The sequence below is a fragment of the Papaver somniferum genome, chromosome 2, assembly GCF_003573695.1.
Source record: "Papaver somniferum cultivar HN1 chromosome 2, ASM357369v1, whole genome shotgun sequence".
In the NCBI taxonomy this organism is placed as follows: Eukaryota; Viridiplantae; Streptophyta; class Magnoliopsida; order Ranunculales; family Papaveraceae; genus Papaver; species Papaver somniferum.
In genome coordinates this window covers 173341321-173358117 of record NC_039359.1, presented here as the reverse complement: position 1 = coordinate 173358117, position 16797 = coordinate 173341321, and the positions used below count along the sequence as shown (strand labels likewise).

Here is a 16797-nt window from a genome sequence, read left to right as displayed (position 1 = left end):
AAGAACGAGCGGAGATGAATTTAGAACTTGGACATGAATTTCGGTAGAAAATTCCGACCGAAACTAGCCGTTATGCACCACTCGACAAGCCAACGGATAGTAGAAAGGCGCCGCCAGGAAGAAATTTAGGAATATGGAGAGAGAAGGAGTCGTGCAGAGAGAATGCTATAGGCGCCTCCAGGAAGTTTTTACGTATCACCCAAACGGAGGGAAAAAACAGTTCACACAGCCTTTTACCTTTTCTATGGATATCGGGAATTAAGGTTCTTTTCTGGGTGATGCTTTTGTGTCTCTTATGGATCATCTCTATAACTAGTTTAATTAGGTTTTTAAGTCTTATCTCTCTAGAAGATTGCTTATTGAGGTTAAGTTACTTGTACCAAGGCATAAAAAGTTGTGTTACTCTTTTTTTAATCTTAATTAGTTGGTTTTATTAATTCAAAGTTGTGTGCTTTTTATAAAGATTAGTTTATGGAATCTTATCAGAGGGTGGTTACTTCAGAAGATTTGCTAAACTTGGTATTTGCTCTTCATTAGTCTCAGTCACTTGATCTTCTGATGCTGGAGATTAAAATTGTTTGCTCTGTTAATTTTCTGTCATTAATTGAATTGTCTTAAAGGAAGTGTTGTCAATTCATAACTGCATGCATGCTACCAAATTGTTATTCTCTTTCAATTGATCAGCAGAGAGAAGTGTTTAGTTTCTTAAGTTCTTTCACCAACCTGCAATTGATTGTCACATCATCATTAAAGCTCTGTCTGTATCATTAATGCAGTTTTCCATGCTTATTATTCTCTGTATGTGCATTTAGCTGCATGTGGAAAGTCTATTTATTCAAAAACATTTCTCTTCTCTGCTTCACAGTTCTCTTGCAGTTTCTATTCTATTATTGGTTTGTTATTCTCTTGTATTTAGTGTTTTTCAATATGGCAATGCCAGCTGCTCAAGTGAGAGTTTTATACTTAGATGAAGATGTGGAAGAGTTCCCATTTTCGTGCTCCTGATTTTAAGCTTGCCAAACCTTATATTCAAGGAATGCGTACTCAGAATTTGTTTGTAGTGATGTTTAAGAAGAGTCAAGATATGGACATTGCTTTTCTTGCTAGGCCAACTTTAATGTTTGGACAACTTTTTACTGTGCATCCTTTAGGTGATCTGGAGTCTATCTTTGACCTTGTTTGGGATGTTACTCTTATGCCAGTGCAGACACCTATCCATTCAGATCTGGTCAACAAAGGGAAGATAAGGGAAGTCTTTGATCAAATTGGAAAGTTTGTTGCAGCCGATACTCTTGCAGGGAATTGGTTTGAAGCCAGAGTGATGGTGCCTTTGAGGACTCCCCTCACAAGGAAGGTTGTTTTTAACACTGGTAAGAGAACTTACTATATGACTGCTTTTTACCCTAAACTCCTGTTTCGTGCTTGCAAGAGATGTTTTTTTTGTACCATGATGTGGCAAGATGCCAGGAGTTTCAGTCAAGGATTTATGTCAGGGCTCTGCCAGCTCCCACTTCCCATGCTACTCATGTTGTAGTTACAAATGTTAAGGCGCAGTCCGATGTTGGTGAAAGTTCAAAGTCCGGAGTTGCAGCAAGAGCTCGGTCAACTCGGGATCATTCCAAGCACTCTGCTTTCTCACTCAGTCTTCAACCATTGGGTGGTAGTATCGGTAACATGAGCTCATCTTTTTCTCCAGTTTCTTTTCATCTGCTATACCAATTGTGTCTGCCTTAACTATTCGGGATCCTTCAGATGTTCCTTCTCCTGATTCTGTTCCCCATATTACTACCCGAAATCCTCCTGGTTTTTGTCGCCCTTTGATAACTTTAGTTTGGGAGATAATGGGACTGTTCATGATAGAAAAGGTAAAATGCCAAGAACTGTTTTTGAATCGGTCTATTTGGAGGCTAGCTCATTTTCTTCATCCTCTACCATGATGCCGACTCCTCGCTGGCCTCCGCTTTCATCTACACCTCTTTTTCCCCCTCCTGTGGCGTCAACTTTCAATGTTGGAACTTTAGGTTCATCATCTACTGTGGGTTATTTGGTTAATAATATTTGTTGGGCTACTTCTTGTTCAACCTTTTCACAGAATGTGGTTTCGTCTTCAAGTTTTTCCTGTAGTTCAGTCTCAGAATTGAACTATATTTCTGAAGGTTTTATGCCTCATAGTTTTGAACTTGAACTGTCAAGAGTACCTTCTCTAAATGATGAGGATTTCAAGGATTCTTTTATTCTTGAAGCAATGCCACTTGCCTCTCTTCCACCGGAACCGGTTGTTACTGATGAGGAATTTGAAAAAAAAGTTGATCTCATGATGATGGATGATGACTCTATGGCTGAAGATACCTCAATGTCTCATGACCCAGTAAGTTATCTTTTCTAATTTGTCATATTAATCTTGCTCTTTGATTTCATTTCTTTTCCCTGCTGTTTTTTCTGGTTTTAATTTGTCCCTATTATTTACTACTTTCGCTTTTCATCATGAAGTTTTTAAGTTGGAACATCAATGGGTGTTGTTTAGATAAGAAATGGAGGCATTTATTTAGCCTTTTTAGGAAGTTTAAATTAGATAGTATATGCTTACTTGAAACAATGGTCGATGCTGACATTGTCAGAAAATATATGCATCATCTACCTTTCGACTCATGGATTATTATTCCGGTTGTTGGTAAGTCTGGGGGTTTGGCCTTTGGGTACTTTGAAAAATTGAATATTGAAGTGTTAGGTTATTCATTGAACATGATTCATATCTTGTGTGATGTCTCGCCTGTTATCAAAAATTGTGTGGTCTCCTTTATTTATAGCTCTTTAAATTTGACTGGCATCAGAAATCAGTGGAATTTTCTTAGTGATATGAATGACAAAAACAATAATCCTTGGCTTTTACTAGGATATTTTAAATTCATTTTGCATAACTCGGAAAAACAAGGTGGTAACCCTAATAGTTCTTTTGCTCCCAATTTTGTTAGAGAAAAGCTTTTAAAGATGAATATGAATGAAGTTTTCTCTTATGGTAATCCTTTTACTTGGTGCAACAGAAGATTTAAAAATCCGAGTGAGTTGATTTTTGAAAAGTTGGATAGGGCTTTTATGAATGATAATTGGGTCGCTGTCCTTCCTCAAACTAGAGTTACTAATCTAGGAAGAATTTTCTCTGACCACGGTCCTGTTTTGGTTAAATGTTTTCACTGGGAACGGAATGTTAATATTCCTTATAAGTTCTTCAAATGTTGGCAACTTAACCCTGAATTCAAAGACATTTTGAATAATTCTTGGTCTAAGAGGGTTAATGGTTCTCCTACTTTTGTAGTTGTTAATAAGCTTAAGAATGTGAAATTTGGTCTGAGTAAATGGAAAATAAACTCCTTTGGGCATATTAAAACTACTATTGGCAGGCTTAATACTGAGCTAGAAAAACTTCAAGTGATGCCTTACTCGCCTCAGATTGGAGAGTATATCTTGAACTATTCTAAGCAACTTGACTATTGGTATGAAATTGAACATAGTTTCTATAAGCAAAAGTCTAGAATACATTATTTTACTCAGTATGATAGGAATACTAGCTTTTTTCATAATACGGTTAACCTTAGAAATATGTACAATACCATTCACACCATTAGGGATGAGCAAGGTAATTGGTTAGAAAACAAAGAACAAGTCGTTCAGTTTCTTTCTAAATATTTTAAGAAGATTTACACTTCTTCTAACCCTGGTAATATTAACATCAAGGAAGCTTTAAGGTTTGTTAGCCCCAAAATATCTGATGAAGATAACTTTATCTTGATTGCCATTCCCACTTCTTAGGAAATTAGAGATACGGTTAATACTTTAGCTTCTTGGAGTTCACCGGGGCCTGATGGGTTTCAGGCGGGTTTTTTTCAGGACAATTGGGATATAGTTCAATCTGAAGTGGTTTCTCATGTTCAGAGTTTCTTCACTAATAGATTCCTCTTGAAGCAGATTAATTTCTCTTTTATTTCTTTAATCCCCAAAATCAAGAATGCTTCATCTCCTCATGACTTTAGGCCCATTAGTTTATCAAACTCTGTCTATAAAATAATTTCGAAATTATTGACTAATCACTTGAAGCCTCTTATGGACTCTTTGTTTCGCCATTTCAGTCAGCTTTTGTAGCTAATCGACAGATTCATGACAATGTGGTCATCACTCATGAAATTCTGCACTCATTTAAAATGAAAAAGAAGAACTCAAAAAATGGTCACCTTGCTATCAAACTGGATCTTTCTAAAGCCTTTTGATAGGCTGGGGTGGTCTTTTATTATTGCTGTCTTTAAAAAACTAGGATTCTCTGAAGAGTGGTGTCAAATGATTTTGCAGTGTATTAGTGCAGTATCGTATTCGGTTCTTGTGAATGGTCTCTTGGGGAAACATTTTACCCTTATCATGGCATCAGGCAAGGGGATTGCCTGTCGCCTTATATATTTATTCTTTGTATGGATGTTTTGTCTCAATTGCCCATAAAAGCTGAAGATGATAAGTTGATACAAGGTTTCAAGTTTAAGAAGAATAGTCCATCTATTTCTCACATTTTTTTCGCAGATGATTGTATGTTGTTTGCTAAGGCTTCTGTCTCTTATGCTAGGAATCTACTCAACATCATTAATGTTTTTGCGAAGGCTTCAGGTCAGGCGATTAACTTAGAAAAATCTGGTTTTATTACTAGTGGGAAGATGCATCATAAGCATATAAATTTTTTAGCTAGGACTCTTAAAATGAAGTTTCTTAGTAATGCTGAGAAATACTTAGGAACCCCCCTTTTTATAGAAAAGAATAAAACTACATCTTTTTAATTTCTTATTGACAACTTGGCTAGGTTGGGTTCTTCAAAAAAAAAATCCAATCTTAATGTTGTTGGAAGAATAGTGGTTACTAATCATGTTTTGTCTAGCTTAACAGTCTATCATTTGGCTTGTTTCCTTCTTCCGAAAACTGTAACTTCTAAGTTAGATTCTATTCAGAGAATCTTCTGGTGGTCTAAAAAGAATCCAAAGAGGACTGCTTACTTTAGATCCTGGGATGATTTAGGTAAGTCTAAACTTAATGGGGGATTGAGTATTAGGAATACTTATGTTACTAATAGAGTCTTCATCTGTAAACTTGGTTGGAGAATTATAAATAATCCTAACAGCTTACTTTCTCTTTTTTTGAAAGACAAGTACCTCCCTAATCAGAATTTGCTTGAAATTGATAAGGCGGATAATACTTCCTCTTGGATTTGGAAAGGTATAGTGAATGGGTTAAAATTTATCAAAGCTAACTCTATGGTGAACATAAATAATGGGGATTCTACTAGGATTTGGCATGATAATTGGATTCCTGGGTATTCGATTCCTCCGGTGTCTGGTCATCCTTCTAATGTTAATTATATGTTTGTAAATGAGCTTATTGATTCTCAGAATGGTGGTTGGAATGTCACACTTTTATCGGAATTGTTCACGCCTGATGAAGTAACTAGGATTAGGAAAATTAGACTAAATCTGAATCAAAATGATGCCTTAATGTGGATGCATACTAGGAATGGTAAGTTTACAATTAAATCTGCCTATCGTATTTATAAGAATGATATCTCCTCTCCTGTTGATGCTGCCTTTTGGAGGAAAGTTTGGGGAGTTGACTGTTTGCGTAAAAGTAAGTTCTTTTTGTGGAAAATTTTTGCTTATATGCTGCCGGTTAATTCTTTGCTTCAGTATTATAATCCCGCTGTTGATGTCATTTGCCCTCTTTGTCAGACTCATGAAGAAACTGTTATGCATCTGTTTATAAACTGTCAAATTGCGAAGCGAATTTGGTTTGGAGTTTCCCTTCAGCATATGATTTCTTTTGATTTGGCTTAGATTGATGATTACTTTCTGTTTTGGCATAACTCTTCTATGGGTGTTTCTCCATTTAATGTCTCTTGACCTAGTGTTGGTGCCATTGTTCTTTGGTGTATCTGGAAGATAAGGTGTGATGTAATCTTCTGGATGCTTCTATTGATATGAGTAAGGTCATCTTGGATACAAAAAGAATGATCAATACTTATATCTCTCCGAAGCATCATATTCATGCTTATCTTAGTAATGTAAAGATCCCTAGAGTTCAAGTGGATCACTTTATGTTTGTTGATGCTTCTTTTAAAAGTTTTAATATGGGTATGGGTGTTATTTGGTGTGACATTGCAGGAAATGTAACAAGTTCTCGTTCAGACTATGGATTAATTTCTGATGCAGTAGGTGCTGAAGCTGTTGCTCTAATTTTGGCCATCTCTTGGGCAGAAGAGATGAATCTCTCCAAAGTCGTTTTCGTCAGTGACCGTCTTCAGCTAGTGCAATTTGTTAATGGTGTCAGTTCAAACGTTGCTTGGAGAACCTGTCATCTCTTAGAGCAATGTCGGAGTTTAGTTTCTTGTTCAGTTTCTTTTAAAGTGGTGTACATTAAGCGTCTGAATAATCTCTTAGCTGACCGGCTTGCACGTCGGGTTAGGAAACATAGTCTTAAGAGTCTTTGGGTTTCTGTTCCTTCTTTTCTGAAATCTCTTATTAGGAACGAGTACCTGCACAATATTTGTAATTCTCGGGTTTGTTAAATCAAAAGTGTGTTTCGTAGGAAAAAAAAAAAGAAAAAAAAAAAGAAAAAAGGAAAATAAAAAAGAAAAGACAATTAACAACAAGTATAGGTGCTGGTAAAGTCACACACTCGTATAGAATCATGAGCAATATGACGATGCTGATTAAATTAAGATAAAATATGAATGTTTTATTAGGGTCGTATTCGTATACTAGAATAAAGTTAAATAAAATTATTAAGGTAGTACGGATAGATTGGATTTAGGATTTAGATTAGATAGGTTAAGGAGAAGAAAACAAAGCGGATTATGTTTCAAGTAGTATTAATCATCACAATCAATGTGAAAAAAAAAGAAGAAACAGAGGAAAGAGAAAGTTAAGAGGGAGTGAGACTGTGAGAGTGAATAAGGTGGGGTTTTGTTTTCCTTCTTTTCGCTACTCTCTCTCTCTCTCTCTCTCCATCTCTGTATTCTCTGCTTCTTTTTGTTGTCTTAACTTAATTTCGAGGTTCGCAGCTGCTGCTGCTGTCAATGGCGGCTGTTGCAGAGAGATTAAGAGAGTAGGGCATGACTTGTAGGGCTGTAAATTCCGTGTCTTCAATGTCGTCTCTATGTTTATAGCTCTGCCTCCGGAAAGAAAAAGAGAATTGAATTTAATGGAATTTTCAAGAAAAGAGACTCAATTCTAAATCAAACCCATCCACCCAAATACAAAAAAAGAACAAGTAGAAGAAGAGAAGAAAATCATATATCATCACAAGAGAAGAGACGTGTGTTTGTTCCTCTCTCTCTCTCTCTCTCTCTAAAAAAGCTGCTGCTGCTGCTGTAAAAACAAAAACCAATTCCCATCTCTCTCTCCCTACACTCACTCACAATCACAAAAACAAACAAAACAAAACAAACCCACCACCTCTCTGTGAACATCTACGACTAGTAGAGTAGACTGCACAGCAAGAAAAAAAACAAAACAAAACCTAAATTCACTAAATCTATCAGACACCCCAAATCTATCCATTTCCTTGTTATTCTTCTTCTTCTTTCTTCCATAACCAAGTAACAGCTAGCATTTCTTGATAAACTGAGAGAAAAGAGAGAGGGTATAGTTCTGATATGGATTTGATTGTCTTAAAATTGAGGTTTTGCTCAGCTAATTGTTCTAAACAATGGCTGGGTTCTCACTAGGAAGATCATCAGCAAGAAACCAATCTCAAGAAATCCCACCAGAAACATTATTTCTTTACAGAAGTGGAGAAATTCCTTCATCAACATACAACAACAGCAGCAAGGGTTTTGAGTTATGGCAAGAACACAACCAGCATCAAAATATATACGCATCCTCCTCCGTAGCTTTAGAAGTGGGACTAGCTAGTGGTAATAGAAGATCCAACGTCTCAGATGAGTTTTCGAATAGAGCGGGAACAACTATGATGATGAGACAAGGAGGAGGAGAAGGAAGTGGAGACCGAGGAGGAACAACTAGTTGTCAGGATTGTGGAAATCAAGCTAAGAAAGATTGTACACATATGAGATGTAGAACTTGTTGTAAAAGTAGAGGGTTTCATTGCCCTACTCATGTTAAAAGCACTTGGGTTCCTGCTTCTAGAAGAAGAGAAAGACAGCAGCAATTTTCTTCCATTCATCAAGGAGGAAGAAGTGATAGAGATGAAAGAGTTGTTGTAGTTTTAGACAGAGATCATATTTCTACTACTAATACTTCGAAAAGACCAAGAGAATCTCATCGCTTACCTGCTACAAACACGACTGGTACTACTACTTACACATACATACACTTATAACTTTGATGATGATCTTTGATTGCTTACAGTCTGTAGAATCTAGAGATAAATAGTGAGAGATAGAGTGTGTCTGTGTGAGAGTAAGAGAATGACATTAGCTAGAGAATAGAAAGGGAATGATGAATGACAACACACAAACTACACCATTTTACACTGCTGTCTTGTGCTGTAGTACAACAACAAATCAAGCACATATCGTTTGCGTGTAATGTTGAAACGAATTTCCGACATTACAATCGTCACCCGAAAACAGCTTTTTCTTTTCACAATCAGGGTAAGGTTCACTGTTTTAGTGTTTTAGAGAAAGAAACAAATCATGAGTGCCCTTTCGCTGTCCTTAAATTCTCTTTTGTTTAATCATTCTTCTTCTTTATTATCATGAAATTATTTTAGTGATGATGATGAGTGGATTTATGATCATGTATTTTAGGGTTAGAAGTGGGGAACGTATTTCCAGCAGAAGTGAATTCAGCAGCAACATTTAGATGTGTAAGAGTGAGCGCAATGGACGAAGCTGAAGAACAATATGCATATCAAACAGCTGTTAATATTGGTGGTCATGTTTTTAAGGGCATTCTGTATGATCAAGGTCCTGAATCTCATTACGCACATCATCATGGCGGCGAAACATCAACTTCGGGTGCTGGTGGTAGCGAAAGTGGGGGTGCTGGTACAGGTGGCGGTGCAATCACTTCATCAGGCCGTAATTTTATTACGGCACCACATAACCATCCTCATATGCAGCAACAGCAACAACAACCGAGTAGCAGTAGTGCTACTACTTCCGGTGCAGCCGCATTACTTGTTGATCCTTCTTCAATGTACCCTGGGACTCCGTTCAACACATTCGTGGCCGGTACGCAATTCTTTCCCCACCCAAGATCATAATACTACACGACCAAAAGAGAAATCCCAATTTTTATCAGTCAATCTAGAATTCCTTGCATTCTCTCTTTCTCTAACAAAATCTTTGATCATCACGTTTCTCTGCCTAAATTTACTATTATTGTTGTTGTTAGTTAGTTAGTTAGTTAGTAGAACTAGTAATCCTCCTCCTGATTAACTACATTAATGAGTTGGTTCTTTGAAAAGAGAAACTAGTATAAAGAAAATGGTGATGTGTGTGTTAATTGTAAGTTAAAATAGTTAATTAATTATGAAATTTATTCATCCTTGAATTAGTACTACATTTTTTTGTTGTTGAAATATTAGTACTACATTTCATCATTAGTTTTGAGGGGAATTATTAGTATATAATTTTCTCTGATTTTATGGGGTTTGGTTGCATGTTTTTGGTGTGTGGTTGGCTCCAAAGTCCAAACTTATCTAAAGTGACGTTTTATTTTTTTTCTTTTGTGGCGACCTTTTTTTTTTTGTATTCTTTTTTTAATTCTCCCCCGATTCTGCGTTTGTTGCCTCTTTGAAAATTGGGGTCGACAAGCTGCCGAACTTTTGTACGTGCTTTGTTGGGCCATTAGATCAGTTTCTAAAAATCATTTCGTTTTTTATATTTTTTTGTGTTCATATATGTGCATCATCATCAATCATCATCACTTTCTGTAATATAATATACATGAATAAACTGATGATGATGGGATTTAAGAGAGCTTGCCCACATTTCTGCCAAGTCTTTCCATGCATTGGCTTTCAACTTCAAAAGAGTTTCAACAATGTTGAAAAATATGGCTTGTTATCTTATTCTACAATCACATATTCAACAATCATCTGCATTCATATGCATTTGATGATTATAATGATGCTGAAGATAAGTTTTTCTCTTTCTTGCCTTAAAAGGACATTCATAGATGGGACATCCTTTTACTGTTTATAAGCAATTGTCACATTATCTTGACAACATGGGGGAGTGCAGATTGATTAGATAGGTTTTTGTTTTATTAATTAATTGCTAACAGTTATTCGTAATTTTGAAGCGGTCTTTTGATTGCACCTCATTTCCGGTTGAAAGCCTCTATGATATGAACGTTTACAATGCGTCAGGTCAAGATTATAAAAAAGTTGACACTTAAAAATGTAAGATTTTTTGTCCCAAAAATTCATCTCTGTGCCACTGTCCTATTTTCACAAAAAACAGGCAACATAGTCCTTGGGTAGAACTGTAGAAGGCTAAAGAAAAAAAAGTCTTATTTAGACTTTCTTAATGGCTCCGGTGTACCTTTAAATGTCTTAACTAGCCGGAAAACAAAAATTATTCAGTAGAACAACTGCTATGTTGTTGACTATTTAAATAACTAGTGATATACATAAGGGGATACCTTCAAAAAAAAAAAAAAACTAGAAGATTCTAATTCTTGATTTGATGCTAGTGTAGTGTAGTAGTAAAGTCACTGGACGATGATATCATTCAAGTTAGAAACTAATCATTCAAGTTAGAAACTAAGTAAAATAACTTTGGTTAACACTTTAAAGAATACTAATTGCGGCCCAAGTCACCATGTAATCAGGCTATCGGATTTTACCTCTTAACTAATTACGACAAAATTCACCGGGTAATCAGGGTATCGGATTTTACCTCTTAAATGGGACTGGCTTCGAAAATGGAGTATAGACAAAATAAGCCAATAGCTCACCTTTTGGGTAATATACTTACATTTTATGTGCACAAATAGTAGTGTTAATAGTTAGACAGGCATATTTTGCTTTCATTCAATTTGCAGAGAGGAAAATAGTAATACCGGTGAGATCAGAAAGGCTGATTCTTAGATTTATGCATATACTTTTATGACATGTGTCATTCTAATCCCATAAACGGAGGTATGTTAACCTAATCAGTACATGTCACTGTTTTGTTACTATTTTTAAACACTGTGGGCTCATACGGTATTAAGTGCGCAAGAGAACTGCAGTAGGTTGTTAATCTGAAAAGTGAACACATTACCTAAAGGATTCTTAACCATGCAGGATAATCTTGATATTTGGAATTTTCATGCATGTTGCCTATCAATATTGTTGTGATGTTCCTCAAGTCCTAGGGGAAGTTACAAAAAAAAAAGCAGCTTCGTTTTACTTGAAAAAGAAAATAGGAATATTCACTTCACTTTGCTAAATTTGGTGCATTATAAGCTCCATATCGTAACAAGTTTTAGCATCTCTCACCAGTTAAGGAAAGCGGAGTATTCGGAAGAGAATTTTGAAGAGAGGAAATTATAGTTTGCGGTTTGATGTAGCTTATACTTGAAGTTCAAGCGTGCATGCATGCACGCACCATCTTAATTTAGTTTTTTGAATATTAATTATATATTCAAATTTTTTGACCGTAAAAACCAAAATATATTAAAGAAAAAGATCACTCAAGGTGACAAAAGTACAACAGCTCAAAAAAGAGTAAACAACCAAAATTGTCAAGGACATTTAACAAAAGCATTCCAACTACAATTAAAGTTGAACGAGGGAAATCATCAAAAGTCTAAGTATGAATCAACCAATTGAACATGGTGCACTTAACTGCAATGATAGATTGCTTGCTGCTCCTATATTTATTCTTGAAGCACCTGTTATTTCGTTCTTGCCAAATAATCCACCAAACTGTAATAGATAAGAGAATCCAAATCTTCTATTTTCTTGACATAGGTTTCGCAACTCTCCAGTTCCAGATTGTTTCCGGATAAAGATAATCTCTTGTTGACGTACCTTTATGCACAATGTCCAAACTAAGAAAGACGCATTCGAGGAGATATGAGCATTCCACACTTGTTTATAGGGAAACACAATCAGTTCATTATTAACATAAGTATCATAAGCTGCAGCTACCACGGTAAAACTCTTACCATTAAGGCAGGTCCTTTCATCTGGGCCTTCATCTAAATGATCTAAAGAATTTAATTATACATTAAAATGGACATTGGGATGTTGAGTAACTGCAATATTGTTCCTTAATTTCGTGAAAGAAAAGGTGAAGTTATGGAGAAGCTATCTAAATTTCTTACGTATATATAATATGCCTATCAGAAAATATAGATTCAGACCCACATTTTAAGGTTGTCTAGCTTTTGAAGTTAATTATTTGGTGGAATAATAAATTTAGGTTGATATGTTTGCTCCATTGAAGCATACATTATGCTTCAAAAAAATAATAATTTAAGCATACATTCACTATTTGTTTATGGAAGCATCTTCTCTTTTCATCCTTGAGAAATAAATACGAATCATTAATGGAAATGGAGTGGAATAACTTTGTTTTTTTAACTCATCTTTTTTTTTTCTGTGAGTGATTCTTTAAAATGCAGCGTAGAACTTGTATTTGATTCTCCATTGAGATGCTATGCCTCGAAACTTTTCTAGTTAAAAGAATGCGAGTAAAGCGAAACTGTTTTTATATATGAGAAAGAATATGCCTGCTCACACGCTTATTGAGTAACTTGATTTTTTTTTCAGGTGTACCACGACGTCTTCAATGAACTTATGACTTGTGTGATTTCTTGAACTCTTTGCTACGAAGGAATATAATTTAGTATAATTGGCAAGCATGTCATACACGGATGGCTTTGTTACTGGTGGATCGAGTAGAATCATGTTGTGTTGAAGTGGCGCTGATAAGGATGAATTTGTTGGTTAAACTTCAACATAGAAGTCACTAACAAGCTGGTTAGGACAAGATTAGGAAATTGATGTAATCCTAAGGGAATTAGAAGTCATCTAGTTCTAAGAAAAGGAAAGACATGTAATAAGGTAATAGGACTAGGAAAAGGAATTCATAATTCTATATATATATGATCACTAAAGTTGTGGTTGATCATAGGAGCAAGATTAGAGCATGTGTTTAGTTTTGAGAGATTTTCTAAATATCAATAAAGAGAGTAGTCTTTATACAAGCTAAGTTTCATCTTGCAGTTGCTATTAATTGGTATCAGAGCTTGTTTCTGAGCCATGGAAAACGAAACCACCATTGTGGGTGCAAAACAGTTCACGCCACCATCAATACAAGTTCCAATCCTCAACGCCACAAACTACACAGTATGGGCCATGAGAATGAAGGTGCTGATGAAAATCTACAAAGTTTGGGAAACAATTGATCCTGGTACATTGGACCCAGACAAAAACAATGTTTCCATTGGATTACTCTTTCAAATAATACCAGAATGTCTTGTTCTACAAGTTGGTGAACAGGAAACTTCAAAGAAAATTTGGGATGCAATAAAGGCACGTAATCTCGGAGCTAATCGAGTCAAAGAAGCCCGTCTGCAAACCTTAATGTCTGAATTTGAAAGAGTGAAGATGAAAGACACTGATACTATTGATAGCTTTGCAGGAAAGATATCAGAGATAACCTCAAAAGCTGCGTCACTTGGACAATCCATTGATGAAGATAAACTGGTAAAGAAGTTTCTCAATAGTTTACCAAGATCCAAGTATATTCATATCATAGATTCTCTCGAACAAGTCTTAGATTTAAAGAAGAATAGCTATGAAGATATAATTGGAAGATTGAAAGCATATGAAGAGAGAATCCTCGATGAAGAAAACAATGGAGAAACTCAAGGAAAACTCTTGTACACAAACTCTTACCAACAAAACTCTGCGACAAGAGGAAGAGGTCGTGGAAGAGGTGGTAGAGTAAACAGAGGCCGAGGAAGGGGAGGAAGGTTTAACTCACAAGATAAAACAACAAGTCAGAATGATCAAAACCAATGGAAAGAAAAGAAGGATAGATCAAACATTATTTGTTACAGATGTGATAAACCAGGACACTTCTCCTGTGTATGCCCTGAAAGAATACAAAAGATGGAAGAAGCAAAGAAGAATGAAACAAGGGAAGCAGATACAACTCTTTTCATGCACGAAGTTGTATTCTTAAACAAAGGGAAACTAATACCAAAGAACTACGAATCAAAGGATGGTGAAGAAGGAATCTGGTATTTAGATAATGGAGCCAGCAATCACATGACTGGTAAGAGACACTACTTTTCTGAACTCAATGAGAAAATCAAAGGACAAGTGAAGTTTGGGGATGGATCTTCTGTAGAAATTGAAGGGAAAGGATCAATTATATTTCAGAGCAAGACCGGAGAACAGAAGCTTGTCACAAACATCTACTTCATCCCAAACTTACAAAGCAACATTCTAAGTTTAGGACAAGCTACAAAAGTTGGATGTGATGTTAGAATGCGACAAGATTATCTAACAGTTCATGACCCAAGTGGAAGACTTTTAGTTAGAGTCTCACGCTCACAGAATAGACTCTACAAGATAAGTCTCATGATTGGAAGGCCATTGTATCTGAATATGAGACTGGAAGATCAGACATGGAAGTGGAACGCAAGGTTAGGACACATAAGTTTCAGAATCTTAAAAACTATGTCTCAGAACAAGATGGTTCGAGGGCTACCACAACAAAACGGAGTGGTGGAGAGGAGAAACATGACTCTAATGGAGATGACAAGAAGTTCTTTAAAGGCTATGCAGGTACCTAATTATCTATGGGGAGAAGCTGTACGACACTCCACATACCTAATAAACAGGATACCTACGAAAGCTCTGAAAGACATGACTCCATATGAAAGTTTGCGAAAGATAAAACCAAACATAGATCATTTAAGAGTGTTTGGTTGCAAAGCATACGCAAAAGTTGATTCTGCAACTCTTAAGAAACTGGATGATCGATCTCAGACACTTGTGCATCTAGGAATTGAGCCTGGATCCAAAGCTTACAGATTATTCAATCCAACAACGAAAAGAGTAATAGTGAGTCGAGATGTGGTATACGATGAAAAAGCAAACTGGAACTGGAAAGAAACTAATGATGGACCAAGTAGGGATCCAGGAATGTTTCACATGAGATGGGGTCAAGTAATTGATGAAGGTGAAGGACCCATAATCATCAATATCAATGGAAACAATGATGTTAATCAAGAAGAATAAGAGAATAATAAAAACACTGAGAATAACGAAGAAGTAGAAGAAGAAGAAGAAGAGGAAGAAGAAGAGGAGATCGATGAAATAACTCAACCCATTCCACTGTGAAAATCAACAAGACAGATACAAAAGCCACAATATCTGGAGGATTATGTTCTTCAAGCTGCAGAAGAATGTGAGATTATGCTACTTTCTGTTAATGATGAACCAAGGAATTTTCAGGAAGCAAAGGTCTCGACTAAATGGACACAAGCATGTAGAGAAGAAATTATTTCAATCAACAGAAACAAGACTTGGTTTCTAGTTGATAAGTCAGGTGGGGTAAAAGTGATTGGTCTTAAGTGGATCTTCAAAATAAAACAGAATGCTGATGGTACTGTCAACAAATATAAGGCAAGACTTGTAGCTAAGGGATACGTTCAAGAATCAGGCATAGACTTTGATGAAGTTTTCGCACCAGTTGCTAGACTAGAGACAATTCGTCTCTTAATAGCAGAAGCAACATCAAACTCATGGGAAATTCACCACTTAGACATTAAGACAGCATTCTTACATGGTGAATTGCGAGAAGATGTGTATGTTGAACAACCAGAAGGTTTTGAAGTAAAAGGACAAGAGCATAAGGTTTATAAGTTATCAAAAGCTCTCTATGGTCTAAGAAAAGCCCCTCGAGCCTGGAATACAAAGTTAGACCAAATCTTAAAGGGAATGAGATTCATAAAGTGTTCTAAAGAAACTTATGTATACAGAACAGAAGAAAAGGGAACGCTTCTTGTGATTGCAGTCTATGTAGATGATCTATTTTTGACTGGCAACTCCCTTAAGGTGATCAATGAGTTCAAGAGAGAAATGTCATCAAAGTTTGAGATGTCAGACCTCGGAAAACTCACTTATTACCTTGGCATAGAAGTCCATCAAGGAGTAGATGAGATTCAGATTAAACAAGAAGCTTATGCAAGGAGAATTCTGAAAGAAGAAGGACTTGAAACTTGTAATCCAACTAAGATACCAATGGAGTTTGGACTTAAAGTTTCAAAGGCACAAGAAGAAGCTGAGATTGATCCAACGAGTTATAGAAGAAATGTTGGATGCCTAAGATACTTATTACACACAAGACCAGATTTGGCTTTCTCTGTGGGAGTAGCAAGACGTTATATGCAGAGTCCACGCAAGTCTCATGGTTATGTAATAAAGCAGATATTGAGATATCTAAGAGGAACAATCAGCTATGGATTAAAGTATGGTCGAGGAGGATCAAAAGGAATTGTTGGGTATAGTGACAGCAGTCATAATATTGACCAAGATGATGGAAAAAGTACAACTGGTCATATATTTTATCTAGGAGAAGCACCTATTACATGGTGTTCACAGAAGCAAGACACTGTAGCCCTCTCATCCTGTGAAGCTGAGTTTATGGCTGCAACAGAAGCAGCTAAACAATCAATATGGCTTCAAGAACTGTTGGGTGAAATCAAAGGAAGAGAACCTGAAATAGTTCTCATCAAGATTAATAATAAGTCTGCAATTGCACTCACTAAAAATCGAGTGTTTCATGGGAAGACG

At 36.1% G+C, this 16797-nt stretch overlaps 1 protein-coding gene across 1 annotated transcript; it reads left to right on the top strand.

Annotated features, from left to right (window-relative positions):
- Positions 1 to 6944: 6944 nt before the first annotated feature.
- LOC113349806 (protein SHI RELATED SEQUENCE 1-like) lies at positions 6945 to 9570 on the top strand. Its single transcript, XM_026593849.1, has 2 exons — positions 6945 to 8332; positions 8795 to 9570. Exons 1-2 carry the CDS (start codon positions 7732 to 7734, stop codon positions 9250 to 9252), a joined length of 1059 nt encoding a protein of 352 aa, XP_026449634.1. The 5' UTR covers positions 6945 to 7731; the 3' UTR covers positions 9253 to 9570.
- The last annotated feature ends 7227 nt before the right edge of the window (positions 9571 to 16797 follow it).

Bases quoted from the DNA above. Each gene is read 5' to 3' on its own strand.
- LOC113349806 (XM_026593849.1), top strand. From the start codon at position 7,732: ATGGCTGGGTTCTCACTAGGAAGATCATCAGCAAGAAACCAATCTCAA. The intron at 8,333-8,794 runs GTACTACTACTT...CATGTATTTTAG, and splicing joins ACCTGCTACAAACACGACTG to GGTTAGAAGTGGGGAACGTA.